Raw genomic sequence first — 15,719 nt, forward strand, 5'->3', positions numbered from 1 at the left:
TTTAGTGCAGACCACACACCCCCAAATCACTCCTGCATCTACCCAAGTCTGGTGGCTGTTAGCTGGTTAGCTTGGTAGTTTCAAACAAAAGCACCATAATGGGACATGATGGATAGGTGTTTCAGCCAGTGGACTGTCCTTAAGCATGTTCACAATCCCTAGCGGAAGTTGAATACGGCTGAATTGTATGATTGGTCTACCTAGTAGCTTCTTGGTGTTGGCCTGTGAGGGCTGCCCCATGTCCAGGCTCATGGACTTGCGTGTGCGAGGGCTGATCTGGCCGACAGTGGGGTAGTAAGCCGCCAGGTAGCGCTCAGTCACTTTGGGAGACGTCCAGGGTTGGTTCTCCCTCAGTGTCCTGTGACAAGATGGAGGATGGGGATGACCATGCAAACTCTACTCGAATTTCGCTCACCATAGCTTCATATTTAGCAGTGTTTCTGTTCTGTTACTTTTGATGATTTCAATAAATTGCATTCAACATAATATATTTAAGACATACCTGTAGACTAAAACAAAGAACATGCTACAGTTTAGAGAGCAGCAATCTACACAACAGAGTTAGCATTGCCATAATAATAATAATAATAATAATAAAATAAACAAGCCAGAAAAGTCTATTTAGTACCTGCAGCCTGGGTCGCTATGGTACACAGAGAACGTGTCCATGGAAACGCTCTCCATGGTGACATCGGCGATTAGCAGCGACTTCCTGTGCTTGAGACTGCATCGGCTGCGCACTTCCTCTGAGACGGTGAGGAGAGCTGCACAGAGCGGAGCCAAAGTCACTTACTTGCTCCTACAAATCGCACTTCAACGGCCCAATGCAGCAGAGAGCAAAGGAACACAGTGGAATGTGCTACAAGCACTACTCTACTGGCACTGTGTCATTTGTAGAGTTTGCCGGTGCTGCTAATATTGTCGGAAAGCCGAAAGTTGTTGTGTAGGTGATCCCGTTACAAAAAAAGCACTTTACAGAACAAGAACATTAAACAAGAACATTAAAAGAACATTACAGAGACGTTATTTTGTAATTATAGTGGATAGAATCCACTATCTTGAAATCTAGCTTCTTATTATTATAACCTTTTCTTTTTACCTTTTCAAGAATGAATGCGACTCTAACCGCTTCACGTACAGACATGTTGAAATAACCGTTCTGAAGGTCTGGAGTGGGGCAAGAGTTATTTTTCAGATTTTTCAGATTTCTAAAATGTTAAAAAGCTAATTTTCCCCCCATAGACTTGAATGGCTGTGATGTCATAATGGCCTAAAGCCAGCTGCACTCGTTAAGCTCCAAGAGTAGTTCCCGGGCTAATCAGAACACTGGCACAGGCGTCACCTGTGAATCCAACTGTCTCAGCTTCTAATGCATACAATGTGGCCAAAGATAATTAATGCTTAGCAAGATGGGTCGTCCTAGTTCATGTCTATGAGGGCAAAGTGGAGTTCAGTCAGAGACGTGCTCTGGTTCAGTCCCCGCCTGCACAGGGGCGTGTCACTGACGTTTGACTGACGTTTGAACGCCTCGGTTCCACGCCAGACAGAAGCCGGAGTACAAAACAAACTTGGTGTACACCTTCATTAATGTTGATTTTCTCCCGACTGGAGGGTCATACTGTCACAACATTCTCCTGAAATGGGGAGGAGGGTTTGGAGATCATGATAACGTGTCCGAAATGTGCATCCATTGCTCAGAAAAATAGGGCTTTGACAAATTCTGGGAAATTCTTGGATTCTGCCATAGACCAGTGGACAGGAAATATCAGGAAGTATCTTCGTAATCAACCATCTTTGATGTGGCGTTCCCCAAAACTACACATCCTGTTTAAGTGTTTCCCGTGTGTCAAAATAAAAGTCACAGCCATATCTCATGCTTTGCGCATTATATCTCCAGAACGGTTTGACGCATATGCTTCAAATTTGGTACAAGTGTTTGTATGGACTCAAAGATGAAGTGAGTTGATGTTGGAGGTCAAAGGTCAAGTCCATGAACACTCTGAGCACGATATCTCAAGAATGCCTTGACATACATGCCTGAAATTTGGTACGAGTGTTTGTATGGACTCAAAGATGAAGTAAATTGATGTTGGAGGTCAAAGGTCAAATGTCAAGGTCAAAAACACCTTGAGTGTTATATCTCAAGAACGCCTTGACACACAAGGTTTTTTGGTACGAGGGTTTGTATGAACTCAAAGATTAAGTGATTCAATGTTTTTTTTTCAGGAATCTCCCCACCAACATTAAGCCAGCAGCTTTCCATCCACTATTGTAATTCCTCTGGCATTACATTTCTAGTTGTGTATGTTATTCCAGACCCACCTGCTAGATAGGCCACACTCTGGGTGTTCACTTCAAAGCGGTCACAGCCCATGTGTTTGGCCACCAGCCCCAGTAGTGTGTGGAGGATGCGCACGGTCCGGGCTACCGTGCTGGACGAGGGGTGTCTGTAGCCTGCAGGAGGCACAGACACAGCAAGTTAAAAGGGATAGGAGAAGGGCATGAGGAGCAGATAAGAGGACTGGAGAAAAGTCAAGAAAAGAGAGAAGGATGAGCTGCAGAAAAGAAGAGAGATGGAGGGGCTTTTACTTCACTTTAGTGCAGACCTATGCAATTACAGTCTTACAGCCAATGGCACAGACAAGACACCTTCACTGGCCAGGGCCATCTGCTATTTGGGATCTGTGAAGTACATCTTTCCCAGTGGGTCTCACCTTTCAGCAAGTGTCCCACTAGAGCAAAGTTGAAGTTGGAGGTGAAGTTGAGGCCCACAAAGTGATCCATCTGTTTGCAATGCCACTCCAGAGGCTTGCGAATCTCCATGAAGACTTCCTCAGGACTCTGGAGAGACAGAGGGCTCCTTTGAGATGCCACGCTAATGTCAGAGGACAGCCTCCATGAACCACAAGGGTGCTGTTTCACACTGGTGTTATTCAAGTTATTACTCCATTGTTAAAGTCACACAATCCAACACTTTTCAAGGAATTTGTTTTATGAGCGACTATATCATTTTGATGGAATATGGCCATGTAATGGACAAATAAAACACCGGTCATGTCCACAAGTTGTATAGGCTATGCAATGTGTAGTTCAGTGGTTCGAGTCAGAACACCATGCAAAAAAATGAATACAAAAGCGTTCATAGCAGTAATAGCCCAAAAGATGCATTGTTGCTGTTAAGTTAGCAAGCTTCAATTAGTGCCAATTTCTGGTAGGTGGTGGCACTTGCAAGGTTTCTACACATTGTAGAAAGGTAGCTCACTAGTTTTAGATGAAAACTCTAGAATGCCTCTTTAAACTCCGTAGCAACTGTTAAGAGATGTTATTTGTAGCGGTTATTTTATGTCCTGATATTATGGGATTCTTTAAAATGCAAATCAGTAAAGTATCTAGACGGCTAGAACTAAAGGCTTCAGCAAATATTTTGATGTAACTGGCAGTCAAGGAAAAAACAAATCAAAAGTACAGCAATACTAGGCACTGAGAGGCCCTTTCATACATGGGCAGCAGTATGAGGCCTTGAGGGCAGACCTAAACTTGGGGATAAATGTGTGGTCATTCAAAGTGCTGAGTGAAAAATGATCTTAAACTCTGGAGTACGAGCCACTGCTAAAAATAATTCTCAGTTCTGCCCTGAGACTGGCTGAGCCTTAAGCAAAAGGCCAGCGGTCCTGACTTCTTCTGACAAGCCTGCATGCTACACAAGTCACAGGAGCGTTCTCACTTACATGGGCGCGCGCGCACACACACACACACCCCTACATATAGACACAGCAGTAGTAGTCCCATTCTATTGCACTACTTCTCCCTCTCTTGCATGCTCTATGGAGTCTCTCTGACTGCCTCAGTCTTTCTCTCTCCATCATACAGTTGCTCCTTGTCTCCTTCTCTTCATCTCAGTCACAGCCTGTCTCTCCCCGTACACACTGTGTGTGTGTGTGTGTGTGTGTGTGTGTGTATGTATGACTGTCTATACATGTCGGTCACAAAGCCTTTGGGCTTTCACCAACACTGACAGGGCTCACTATGTGTCTTCATTTGTAAATTCATCAGAGAACAGAAAGGGGATAGAAGACAGACAGTCAGTCAGTCGGTCAGTAAGCAGCACTCTTCTGTCCTCACACAGAGCAACAGTGGGCTTGACCGCTGAGGGGGAACACTACGCCCACAAACTGGGACTATTGATTTCAAGTGATTCAATGAGGAATAGTACTGAGCGGTAGGCCTGTGGGTTTAAAGATTTAGAAGGCACCATAGGCATACTGCAGCATGAGCAACTTTAATGACATAAAAGTTGATTAAGAATATTTCTATTTCTTCACAAAGTGATATGAGTGTACACAAAAGAATGTGTGAATGTGTGTGTGAGTGTGTGCATTTGTGTGTGTGAGTGTGTGCATGTGTGTGTGTGTGAGTGTGTGCATGTGGGATTGTCTGCATGTCTGCATATGCTCAAGTGTATGCTAATCTGGGTGAGGACCTAGAGGCTACTGGTGTGGCTTGCTTGAAGTGCCCTGCTCGTGTGGTGTGTGTTAGTGTGTGTATGCACCTTATCGTTGAACACCCGGAGGCTGTCGAGGGTGTGCAGGTTCTGCTCCAGCAGTGCAGTGCCCGCCGAGTAGAGGTTCACCTCGTCCAGCTGCAGAACAGCCACCGCCACCCAGAACAGAGCCCTGTGCATGGGGGAGTCCTGGACACACACACACACACACTGAAACCAAATCATTGCTTCATCGCTACCTTACGTATGTAAAGTATTTATTGTTCATTATAGGTCTTCTATTGTACTGTAGCTTGAATGTTATTCCACACTTGTCACTTGAACTAACATTCCTTGGATATCCCCACTCATGGAATGTCTCTTCTCCAATCAGAAATTTAAGCTTACAAATTGTTCAACCAGACTTAACTGTTGTATAACTTAAAATAAACAGCAGATATAGGGTGTTTAAATATTTCACATAGTCTGCATTGGCAACATTGTATGAGATTACGATCAGAGGCGGACAGCCGGTTCAGAAAGTTAAAGTCCTGCCAAGTATTTGATCCAACCATTTAGTAAACCAGCTTATCCTAATTAGCAGCCAGGTAGATCAGATAACTAGTGATATCACCTGTGTTAAGTGCACAGGTAGAAAGAATATGACAGGACTTTTACTTTCTGGAACCAGGATGTCTGCCTCTGATTACGATACATGATAAAATACTTTTTTCTTGTCTTCAGTATATAGGACACACACACACACACACACAAATTAATTTAAAAGCCACAAAGCCACAGTAAAAGGAAATGGACCTTGTACAAGCTTTTACAGAGCACAAATATAACACATGAACTAAACTCAACTACACAAACCAATTGAATATCAATAATTTATTTAAACTAACTGTGAAACAACTCTAACAAATCTATACTCAAGATCTACTTTTAATGAAATACAATAATTCATTCTGAGCAGTGCAGGGTGTCATCGGGTAATGTAGGCACTAATCTAGCTATCTAGAGGCTTCAAAGGATGCCAGCGGTTTTCATACCTTAGGCAGGAGGGGCTGCAGTTTGGTCAGAGCGATGACTGTAGCCTCAATGAGAACCTGACTGTTGTAATTATCTGAGCCCTTTAAACAACACTCCAGACCCTGGGTGAGCGTGAGAGACAGAGACAGGAGAGGAGAGGAGAGGAGAGGGGGAGTAACAATGAGGTAGATGAGGAGAGAGAGGGAGACAGTGATGGAGAGAGAGAGATAGATAGAGTCAATGAGGTAGGGAGGAATGGGTTCATTAAATCAGCTGAGGCATTGGGGCGAGGACAAGGAGAGCAGGAGACAACCTGCAGAGGCATGGCACCACCGCACCACCGCACAGCTCTGCACAGCACCCAGAGCTGACAACAACAGAGTCACTGTGCAGAGAGCGCTTAGTACAAACAAAGCCATGTGTCCATGCTATCATACATAACACAAACACAGACAAGCTAAAGAACATCACCGTGAACACATCAACAGCCCAACTGTAGCTATACATTATTTCATTTGATTTTAAAATCAAATTAGTCTACAAAAGCATACAGTTCTCCATTTGTGTGTGTGTTGGGGTCCAGGATGACACTCACTCGATCGATACTGAGCAGGGGGCTGGCCTTGCTGAGGATGCGGATGATCTGCTTGATCTGGCCGTGAGTCACACGCTTACTGATGCAGCCAAAAACCACCAGAGCCCGCGGCTGCAGAGAAGGGTTATACTGAAACGCAAACCTGAGAGATGGAGACAGAGAGAGAGAGAGAGAGAGAGAGAGAGGGGAGAGAGAGAGGCGGAGGTGGCAAAGTGAAACAGAAGGAAAGCATCAGAGTATGAAAGGCAAAAACAGACATCGACATGAAGAGATGCGAAGAGAAAAAAACAAACAAAAAAAGACAGCATGTGGTAAACGGAAATAAAGATGGACGATGTCCAGATAAAGAATAGCCCTCAGCAGAGTGAGACTGATGGGCAGGGCTGCCATAAGCCTTGCTGCTGCAGCACGTCTACTCACTTTTGGGCCAGTTCTGTCCACTGATCCAGCCACTTGCAGCCAGGGATGTCTCTCATACAGGCCTATGGGGAACATAGCAGAGTTAGAGCACTACTCAGGGCCTCTCTAAGCAGGGCCGGACAGAGGAGACATGAAAGGCTGGCACTTGCTCACAGGTTTACATACATGCTCTGGAGTACAGCACACATAGTGCTGCACATGTACTGTGCTGTGGGTTCTCAGTCAGCAACTAAGTATATGTTGAAAGTGTCAACAGCATGCCATGGAGAGGAGAGAGGAAGAGGAGGGAGACGATGACAACACACATGTAGACAAAGGACAGAGACAGACGGACAAACTACAAACAGATGTTGGATGGCGACCTCCATGATCTCCAGCAGGGCCTCGGTGACCGTCTCCAGTGAGGACAGGGCAAACGTCTCGCGCTCGTACGACCCCGGGGAGAACGACCGGTCACGGTAACTGGAGCGGAAAGCGATGACAGCTGCCGATTTCACCTTGCTGATGCCAAATAGCAGGTAAAACTTGGGCAGGGAGAATTCTGTCAAACTTAGGCGAAGAACCTGCTTCGTCTCCTCTGTCATAAAAAAAAAAAAAAAAAAAAAAAAAAAAAATGTTAGGATGTTTCAGTAAAATGACACCTACATGATTACCTTCTTCTGAGGCCTTTGTCCTGATCAGCTAATCAATTGTTACATCTAAGGACTTGGCAACTCCAAAGAGTGGGAATTGAGACAAATTAAGAAAACAACTCAAAGACAAAATTATATTATTTTTTTCATTTTTCAAGGATGACTGACTAGGAAGTTGCAGCAGTGGAACATCAGTACATTTTCAGTTCTGTTTCCTATCCCTGACCATCTTTGTTTCTCTCTATTGACAAAGAAGGCATTCAGGAATGAGTCATAAGGATGCGTGATTGTTCACCACCTGCTTCCGCATGAGTAACCTGACAATTACATTACATTATATTAAGCAGTTTGATCAGGGGTTCCATTGTGTCACCTGTGATCAAACCCACAACCCTCTGGTGTTGGAAGCCCCACCGCCCCGCCGCCCCCCCCCCCCCACTCATACTACTCTCTTGGACGTGAAAGTGGCAGGAAGTGCGGTGGGCAGCTCACCGCTGAAGCAGAGCTGGGCGCACGTGCAGAGCGAGTGGATGATGTTGATGACCAGGCCGTGGGTGGAGGCGCGGAGCGACAGCGGGCCCGTGGCTACCAGCAGCGTCACCACGTGGAACAGGTAGGGCAGGTGCGCCGCCACGTCCAGCGAGTTGTTGAAGGACAGCATGAGCATGTAGCGCGCCAGGATGGCGATGTCGTCCCACATCAGGTGCTGCTCCAGCGTGGGCGTCGGCGACAGGCATGTCTTGTCAATGATCTTACACATGCGGCCGATCACCTGAGCAAATAAGTTCATGCTTACATGTGTCAAGTCAGCATAATTATGTGAAGCAGCCATTGTATCTGCACTACTTATATATATTTGCATAACCACTTAGATTAAAGTCCTAACTAAGTCCACATACACAAAGACCTATGCTCAGCTTTACATCCAGAGACATCTAAGGAAGGGATCTAAGACACATCTAACACACTATGCTCTCACTATGGTCTTAATTCTTTTAACATACATATTCCTTTTCACTATATTTATATTTCATATTCAATTCTAGTATTACATTCTGTATCTTGCTGTACATGCACAATGACAACAAAGGCATTCATATTAGTATATGGATAAAAATGAATAAAGATGTATAACCCATCGACATTTCACTGTTTTCATATCAACAGTACAAATGGCAGTGGCCACAAGTCCATCCTTAAGGATGATCATTTGACAACCACAACTAGATGTGATCTATGCATTCTGAACACAAATAAATAGTATGTCTTTCTATCACTTTACTACTTCATCACCCCCTGCATACAATCTGGAAAGAGAGAGAGACAGGCAGAGAGAGAGCCCATGCTGGACAGAAGGGTAGGGGCAGTAACATGGGCCTTGGGACTACTCTGCAGGAAAGAATGGGGGAGAGGGAGCTGGACAAAGCCGGCCGTTGTGCTCCTCAGAGTTGGCATGTTGGCACTGCGAGGTCAAAAGAGGCTGGCACTTAGCGTCGGTCACTCAGTGCCATTAAACAAGGAGTGAGGAGGACCACACCAAAACACATCAACAAATTAAGACTAGCAAGGATTAAACCACGTGTCCAAGCGTATAACTGCAGGATTCTGGGAGAGATCACAAAATTAAGGTACTGTAAGACATTTTATTGGCAATGAAATGGGCCTTAAAAAAAAAAAAAAAAAAGTAAAAATCCACAATGACTACTATTCATAGTTAAGCTCTCACAATTCATTGGGCAGACAGTGCCTGAGTTACTATCTTGTTTGCATGCATGTGTGTCCACTTGTGCCTGTGCGATACCAGGAGACGATGAGTGGACAGTGGAGATGATGGACCACTAGTAGTCTGGGTGGAAGGACCCTTACAGGCAGGGAAAAAAATTCTGGGAGGATCAAGAGGAATACTAGGCAAACTACAGATGAAAGACGATTCCTAAAAGCAGTAAGTCTCTCTCTGTTTAAATTAAGATTTGGGGAACAAACAATAAAGATGAGCCAAGAGTTTGAACTCAATGACCTCACGAAATCTCTAAAAGAGCGCACCATTGTATGATTATAACAAAAGTTTATTTCGTTCCATCTCCGTTACTTTTGCTTGAATTCCAGTCAGGGGCTTAATGTATGACAGATGCCAATGACCTAAGCTGTCTAAGGCACTGAGAAGCACCATTTTTAACCTCATCTTTGAGGCTGTGACCCTGAGAGGAACATGGGTGGGTTTTTTGTCTGATTGTTCCGACTGATGAAAGCTCAACTATGTCAGAGGGCTCTTTTGAAACAATGGCAGAAGTGTTAGCACGAGTGACGGCTGCTTCAGCACTGTTTATGCAGAGTTCTGCTTAAGGACTGAGAGGGAAGGCAAGAGAGGAACAGGAAAAGATAAGGGCAGAGAAGACAGAGATCGGACTGCTAGCAAACATTAACACAGAGTGACAGGGACAGAGAGCACGGTCAGAAACCCTCACCTTGCTGGACACCAGCTTCACATTCCCAGAGGCCAGGGCCACGGCAGTGTCGGCCATCACCTCGGCCTTGATGGAGCCCAGGCCTCCGGTGGCGCTGGTCTTTATGAAGCTGTCCAGCACCACGTCCAGCAGGTCTGTTATCTGAGGTGGGAGCAGAGGGGGGGACACAGGCCAGTCAGTGAGGGGAACAGTGCTGGAGGAACAGCAGAGCTGACAGGAACAGGGAGAGAGGGAGAGGGAGAGGGAGAGGGAGAGGGAGAGAGAGAGGAGGTTTTCTGAAGTCTTCAGCTGCAATCTAACACCAAACAACCAACACACAGTTGCCAATACGATTGATGATGCAAATACTGCTACACACACTCAAACTAATTTCCCCTTTTCTGCTGAAATGAAGCTGTTCTACTTTGTTTGTGAGAAGTGACAGTGAGGTATTACTCTGCCTTTGTGCAGATAAACTTGAGTGGGAATGGAGCTTATCTTTATGGTAATTTATCTGTAGACTAGTTAAGACTGTTATTAGTGGCTCCCTTTAGAAAACAAGACTTACACCTCCATAACCGGAGCAGACAGCTCACAGCACATTACCAAACAGAGCAGGGAGCCCATTAGCACATATTTGAAAGAGAGCGAGAGAAAGGAGAAAAGGAGAAACAAACCAGTAAACAAACAAGTACTGAAACACAGATAGACAGAGAAGTGGACAGAAGGGCCATACACTGGCTGAGTAAGAGACGGATGGACAGACAGAGACAGACAGACAGACAGACACAGACAGACATCATAGTGTGACTAATGCACAGGCAGGCAGACAGACAGCCCTAGGGTCCTTCAGACCTGTCCCAGACTGCCCCAGATCTTGGCCTGGATGGACGGGTACATCTGCTTCTCGTTGATGGTCATGGTGATGAGTTTGTCCAGGATGGCGGTGACCCGCTGGCGCTTGGCGTCGTCGTTGTGCTTGCAGAAGCGCACCAGATTCTGCAGCCAGGGGGTCATGTACTCCAGACACAGGTGCTTCAGCTCAATACCTGCACACAGACACACGTGTGCGTCGCACCAAATCACTACACACATGCAACACAGAAGCTTCATCTGAAAACACGGAAAGTTATGCTACACACTATAGAGAAATACATAATGCTTAGTGATATCAAGCAACAAATCATGTTTATATTTGTGAATATTTTGTCTCACACAATATTTACAGTTAATTTGTTTAGCAGTTACAAACTTGCTATTGTTAGCACCTATCTCAACAGCTGCTAAAAGCAGCAGAGCGTGTACTGAATATATGACTAACTGTTGACACTTAGAGAGTTGACATTTATAGAGTCTGTGAGAGCATTAGCAAATCTTGATATGCAAGATTATGTGCATGTTTATGCATGCATCTGATCATGCACATGCACATCTGTGCAGGCTGCATGCATACACAAAGGTGTGTGTAAGTGAAGATGTTTGTTATCTGAGTGTGTTCTACTGACTGGACTTGCTGAAGCCCGAGATGCATTCCTCCAGGAACTCCAGGGTGAGGTGGGGCTCATTGGCCGCCAGAGTCTTGCTGATGGACACGATGAAGAGGGTGTTGTTGGCCGGGATGCAGAGGCCAGACGTCTCCAGCAGCTGGCCCTCGATCTTCAGGTTAAACGTGCAGGTTAAGGCACAGAGGAGGTTGTAGGCTGCTGACCTGCAATGACCAAGTACTTAGAATTAGACCAAGATCTGAGTTTAGGAGAGAAAGCTGGACAGTGCTTTGTACTCTACTGCAAGCCATCACAGAGGGAGGACCACACTGGACTGGAATGTCAGTGAGAGCAACTGCATTAGATTACTAATGTGACCACGCACACAAACAAAACTGAGATTCTTAGAATTTTGTTCTCTGCTCGTTATGTGTGGAAAACCCGATGACCCAGCAGCACTGATGCTTTTCCTCTTGACGACAGCTGAGTCATTTGGTGTGGTGGTGGTCAGGCTACAGTTTGTGCCGTTCACGAGACTCAATCATGCTTCCTGAGTGCATATGAGCAGAACAGCTTCAGTGCTCCTGAACGTCACAAACAGGAACATGAGAAATCCCTCCCCAAGTTCTCCTCCAACGTTCTGATGGCGTTCTCCGCGCGACTCACCTGAGGCTAGGGTCCGAGCTGCCCAGGTTGAGCAGGGCGATGTTGAGTAGCGTCCCCGGCACGTCCTTGGGCCGGATCTTGGTGTGCTGGGGGATGGAGTCGGGCTGCGAGAGCTCCCAGCGCGTGCGGATGTGGATGATGCACTGCACGATGGCCTCGCACTCCTGGTGCATGAAGGTGAGCGGCGTGCCCTGGTTGGCGATGGTCAGCGTGAACTGGCTCTCGTCCACCAGGCAGATCTCCTCCACCTCCGAGGCGTAGTAGATGTCGTTGAGGAACACCGACTGGCCCAGGACGCGGGTCCGCTCCGCCGAGGTCACCTGTACCGCCGTGGAGCCCACCTGGCCAGAGTGGACACAGATACTAAGAATGAGCTGGACGAAGACAACACTGTGGAATTGTTCTGGACGACAAATTGAAAACCCATTTTGACTCTGAAGCTACATCATACTCAATCAGGAATGTCCAATAGCTTTTCCTTCTCCTTTAAGAAGTTGTTTGAATGTGTTCTACAGCATAACACAATAAAAGCCCATTCACACAAATAAAACAGCATGTTGCCATGGAAAAAGCCTCCCCCACTCTTCTCCTCTTTACAAACCCCCTTCATCCAATATCATACCCCCCCTTCCAATGTCCCTATTTTACAATGTGCCATTGCTGTTTGAGGAAACAATACAGGCACTGTGGAAAGTCCCCCTCCCACTCACTCAATCACTCTCACTCAGAGCAGTTTCACACACTTACAGTATGTCATGTTTGTGTTTTACAATGCGGAAGTTCCTGATTTGAATTTGTATGCCCATCAATCTCAGGGTGCATGTGAGCTGTTCAGTGCTGCATGCCACAACTATGCCTGGAGCACTACTGCATGCAGCCATTAGACAGGGGGCTTTATTCAAATCTGTACTGTACAAAGGTTCTGTCAGCACATGTATGTACTCATGCTCCTTCTGCATGACAGACGAATGTGTGTGTCTGCCTTCAGATGGCTCACCTTGATGGACACTTTGGTGTCCTTGTGCGCCAGCTTGAGCGCGTTATGGAACACCTTCAGGTCTTCCTCTAGGGTGAGTGTGGCAGCGGGCAGCTTTTGTTGATCTGGCTCGATGTGCTCGGCCAGCCGCGTGGGCGAGTCGATAAACAGCAGCTTCTTGCTGCCCTTCAGGCCCGTGAGCAGCCGCTCGTGGTACTTGGTGTACTCGCGCACCCACGTGTTGCAGTTGTACACAAACACGGCGGCCACGTTCTCATAGGCGAAGTTCGGGAAGACCACAAACCACTTGGAAAGGAAGTCCGTCTTGAAGCGGTTGCTTGGGCCTACATGGGTCAGATCCACAACAATCTCGTAGGGCTTGGCGTAGTAGGGCTTGAGGGTCAGCAGCACGTGGTAGATGAGGAGGTCACCGTTGATCTGGCCTGTTTTGAACCTAGGGTCAGAAAGGAGAAGCGACACAAGGTCAGATCAATGTCATAAGGGAACTCTGGTTCAGTAGTGGTAGATAGTAGTTGGTCATTTTGGCCACACTTTCTTACAAAAGTATTGTAGAATTCAATTCAATGTGAGTGAGTAAATGGATGTATATCTATAACCATGTGTCAATCAATCCATCCATCTTTTAGCTGTGAAAGCTGCAAGCTTCAAAAGCACTGAACACTGAGAGGGGGTGGGGGGGCAGAGTATGCATGCAGGTGTTTGATAGTTTTTTTTTAGCTGTAACCACTCGCTGTGTCTACTTACCAACATTCATCATGTATCTTTTTTTATCTTTGCTTCAGTAACCAAGACGTCTTCTAAACAAGACAGACACCCAAAGAGCACCCAAATAGCTCTGAGAGCTAAAGCAAGCCGAACTCATTCAGAGAACAACTTTTCTCTGCACAGCACTTTGACATCAAGCACATCTCCTGTGTCTACAAGAGCAGAGAGCATTTTGCAACACTCCTGTGCAGAACCTAGAAAAGCCTTCCACCCAAATCTCTTTACAACAACTTCGCTACGATCATGGTAGGTGTGGTACTGTTACTAATCATCTTGTCAAGCAATTTTGACAAACATTTAATGAACTGTTTATCACTACCTTCAGAGTAGGCCAATACTTTTAATAATCCTGGCACTTTTAATTAAGCAAGAATAAATTCCAAGACACCAGAAATGATGAGAAATGGTTGTGCTGAGATAATGTTGATGCTGAAACAATTAAAAATGTTTTGATCATAAAGTATTGCCACAGATGAAATGGAATTTATCGAATGGCAACCAAAAAAGTAAATCCAATGCCTGAACAAGATAAAGAAATAAATCACTGTTACATTCTGTTATGTTTCTAGACAATGACTACCATCGATACATCCACACCATCACTCGAAATCAACTCCACGTCCTCAATCTATAACATGACAGAGACCATTACTGTCCCCGCCAACTCCACCGAGCAAGGTCTCGACTTCGGCTGCATTCCAGCAGAGGTGGCCTTTGTGGTGATGGCTTCAGTGGGCAGTCTAGTTGTCTTCCTCCTGGCCTCCATTCTGGTGCTGGCATGTCAGGTGTGTCGGCTGCAGCGCCGTCAGCAAACCGGCCGACACACCCGCAGCAACGTGGACCTGGTCAGTGGAGCAGGCTACTGGGGAGCGGGCAACCAAGCCGAGGGAGGGGGCATCGCCGGACCGTGTGATGCCAGCGTCATGCTGGAGGAGGTCAAGACGCAGGAGGAGCTAGAGGGCTCCGAGGAAGAGTTTGAGAACAGAAGCGAGGAGGGGAGCGAGGTGGTGGTGACCGAGGACAGCAGGGGTCAGCCAGGAATCACCGTGGCCCCTGTGGGGGAGCTAGTCGACGTGAGTGTGACGAAAACCGTTCCGCCCCCGCCCCCACCCCCATGCCAGGCTCCACTTCCACAGAGTCCTGCCTGGAGATGGGCAGAGACCTGGAAGGTATGCCACTGGTGGTGTGACATCAATGCAATCTTGAGAAGGGGGGATTATGAGAGGAATTTCTGCTCTTGTGAGAAGACTTGATCCGACTTGTTAAATCAGATGAAAAGAATATAATTTAATTTCTTTCTTTTGGATGCCTTAGTCACTTAGTTTTAAGACCCATGGTTATCAATAACCAGTCGAGTAGGAGGAAGTTATCATCTGAATAAACTTGTCACATACTGTAAAAGGGAAAAAGTTTAAGACACATCTCCATACTGTATGTCTGTTATTACCTAGATTAATTAGACTGAGACCTTTCGATATAATGCAATTTAAATACCTATTTTCTCAGAATGCTATGTTCACATACTGTAATTTACATACTACAATATTACTAGATATGTACAACTAGAGAGCCATGCTTCTGCTAAATGATTTGAATGTGGGTAATGAAATGATTCCTGAAATAACACAAACCTAACCAGGGAAAAGGGAAGTGCATCTATGTTATATGAATAACTGTTCACACTGAAGCAACCCATATGTGTGTCTACTTTGTCTATGTGGGGATATCGATGATTCAATTCTTTAGATAATATTTTACAAACTAATAAACAGTCTACTGTGGAATGGCATGATGGCGGTCATCTGAAATATGAACAGTTACCGCCACAGTTATTTGTAAATTCTGTAAGTGTTTTGTGAGTTCCAAATTAAATAAACTCCTGCAAACCAACCTGATCCCCATGTACTGTGATCTATGAAGGTCACAGTCACAACAACAAAACTGTCATAGCACATACATGTAATCACCAGTGACTACGCTATGTCCACAGATAACAGCACCAAGTGGCATAATATGTCATCATACTATAATATGACAATCAGCATCATGGGTGGTGCCACCCGCATTCAACAATTGATGGGGTCACAATCAGCATAACCTACACTACCAAGTGCAATGTCAAGCTCTGATAAAAGGATGCTCCTCTCTCAAACCAAAATTCAGTAATAAGTTTCAGAGAATATTAAATATTCGGGACAATG

The 15,719-nt window shown here is 45.7% G+C and overlaps 2 protein-coding genes across 4 annotated transcripts in view; one reads left to right on the forward strand and one right to left on the reverse strand.

Moving 5' to 3' along the window:
• nf1a (neurofibromin 1a) overlaps nucleotides 1-15,719 on the reverse strand; it is a 90,562-nt gene that overhangs the window by 16,740 nt on the left and 58,103 nt on the right. For both annotated transcript variants that reach the window (XM_048263819.1, XM_048263818.1), the window contains exons 36-50: nucleotides 12,754-13,186; nucleotides 11,757-12,097; nucleotides 11,112-11,314; nucleotides 10,462-10,655; nucleotides 9,628-9,768; nucleotides 7,655-7,934; nucleotides 6,893-7,107; nucleotides 6,531-6,592; nucleotides 6,111-6,252; nucleotides 5,536-5,637; nucleotides 4,550-4,690; nucleotides 2,715-2,841; nucleotides 2,323-2,454; nucleotides 629-764; nucleotides 201-358 (exon numbers count right to left, since the gene is read on the reverse strand). In XM_048263819.1, coding sequence (XP_048119776.1) covers nucleotides 201-358; nucleotides 629-764; nucleotides 2,323-2,454; nucleotides 2,715-2,841; nucleotides 4,550-4,690; nucleotides 5,536-5,637; nucleotides 6,111-6,252; nucleotides 6,531-6,592; nucleotides 6,893-7,107; nucleotides 7,655-7,934; nucleotides 9,628-9,768; nucleotides 10,462-10,655; nucleotides 11,112-11,314; nucleotides 11,757-12,097; nucleotides 12,754-13,186 — 2,807 coding nt within the window. The remainder of the gene's footprint in view (nucleotides 1-200; nucleotides 359-628; nucleotides 765-2,322; nucleotides 2,455-2,714; nucleotides 2,842-4,549; nucleotides 4,691-5,535; nucleotides 5,638-6,110; nucleotides 6,253-6,530; nucleotides 6,593-6,892; nucleotides 7,108-7,654; nucleotides 7,935-9,627; nucleotides 9,769-10,461; nucleotides 10,656-11,111; nucleotides 11,315-11,756; nucleotides 12,098-12,753; nucleotides 13,187-15,719) is intronic.
• Nucleotides 8,663-15,408, forward strand: LOC125307774. 2 transcript variants are annotated; one of them, XM_048263823.1, is made up of 4 exons: nucleotides 8,663-8,790; nucleotides 8,967-9,104; nucleotides 13,536-13,764; nucleotides 14,088-15,408. In XM_048263823.1, exons 3-4 carry the CDS (start codon nucleotides 13,762-13,764, stop codon nucleotides 14,769-14,771), a joined length of 687 nt encoding a protein of 228 aa, XP_048119780.1. In that variant the 5' UTR covers nucleotides 8,663-8,790; nucleotides 8,967-9,104; nucleotides 13,536-13,761; the 3' UTR covers nucleotides 14,772-15,408. The 2 variants fall into 2 exon arrangements, with proteins under 2 accessions (XP_048119780.1, XP_048119781.1); XM_048263824.1 differs by lacking the exon at nucleotides 8,967-9,104.

This window comes from Alosa alosa, chromosome 15 (genome assembly GCF_017589495.1).
Source record: "Alosa alosa isolate M-15738 ecotype Scorff River chromosome 15, AALO_Geno_1.1, whole genome shotgun sequence".
NCBI classification, from domain to species: Eukaryota; Metazoa; Chordata; class Actinopteri; order Clupeiformes; family Clupeidae; genus Alosa; species Alosa alosa.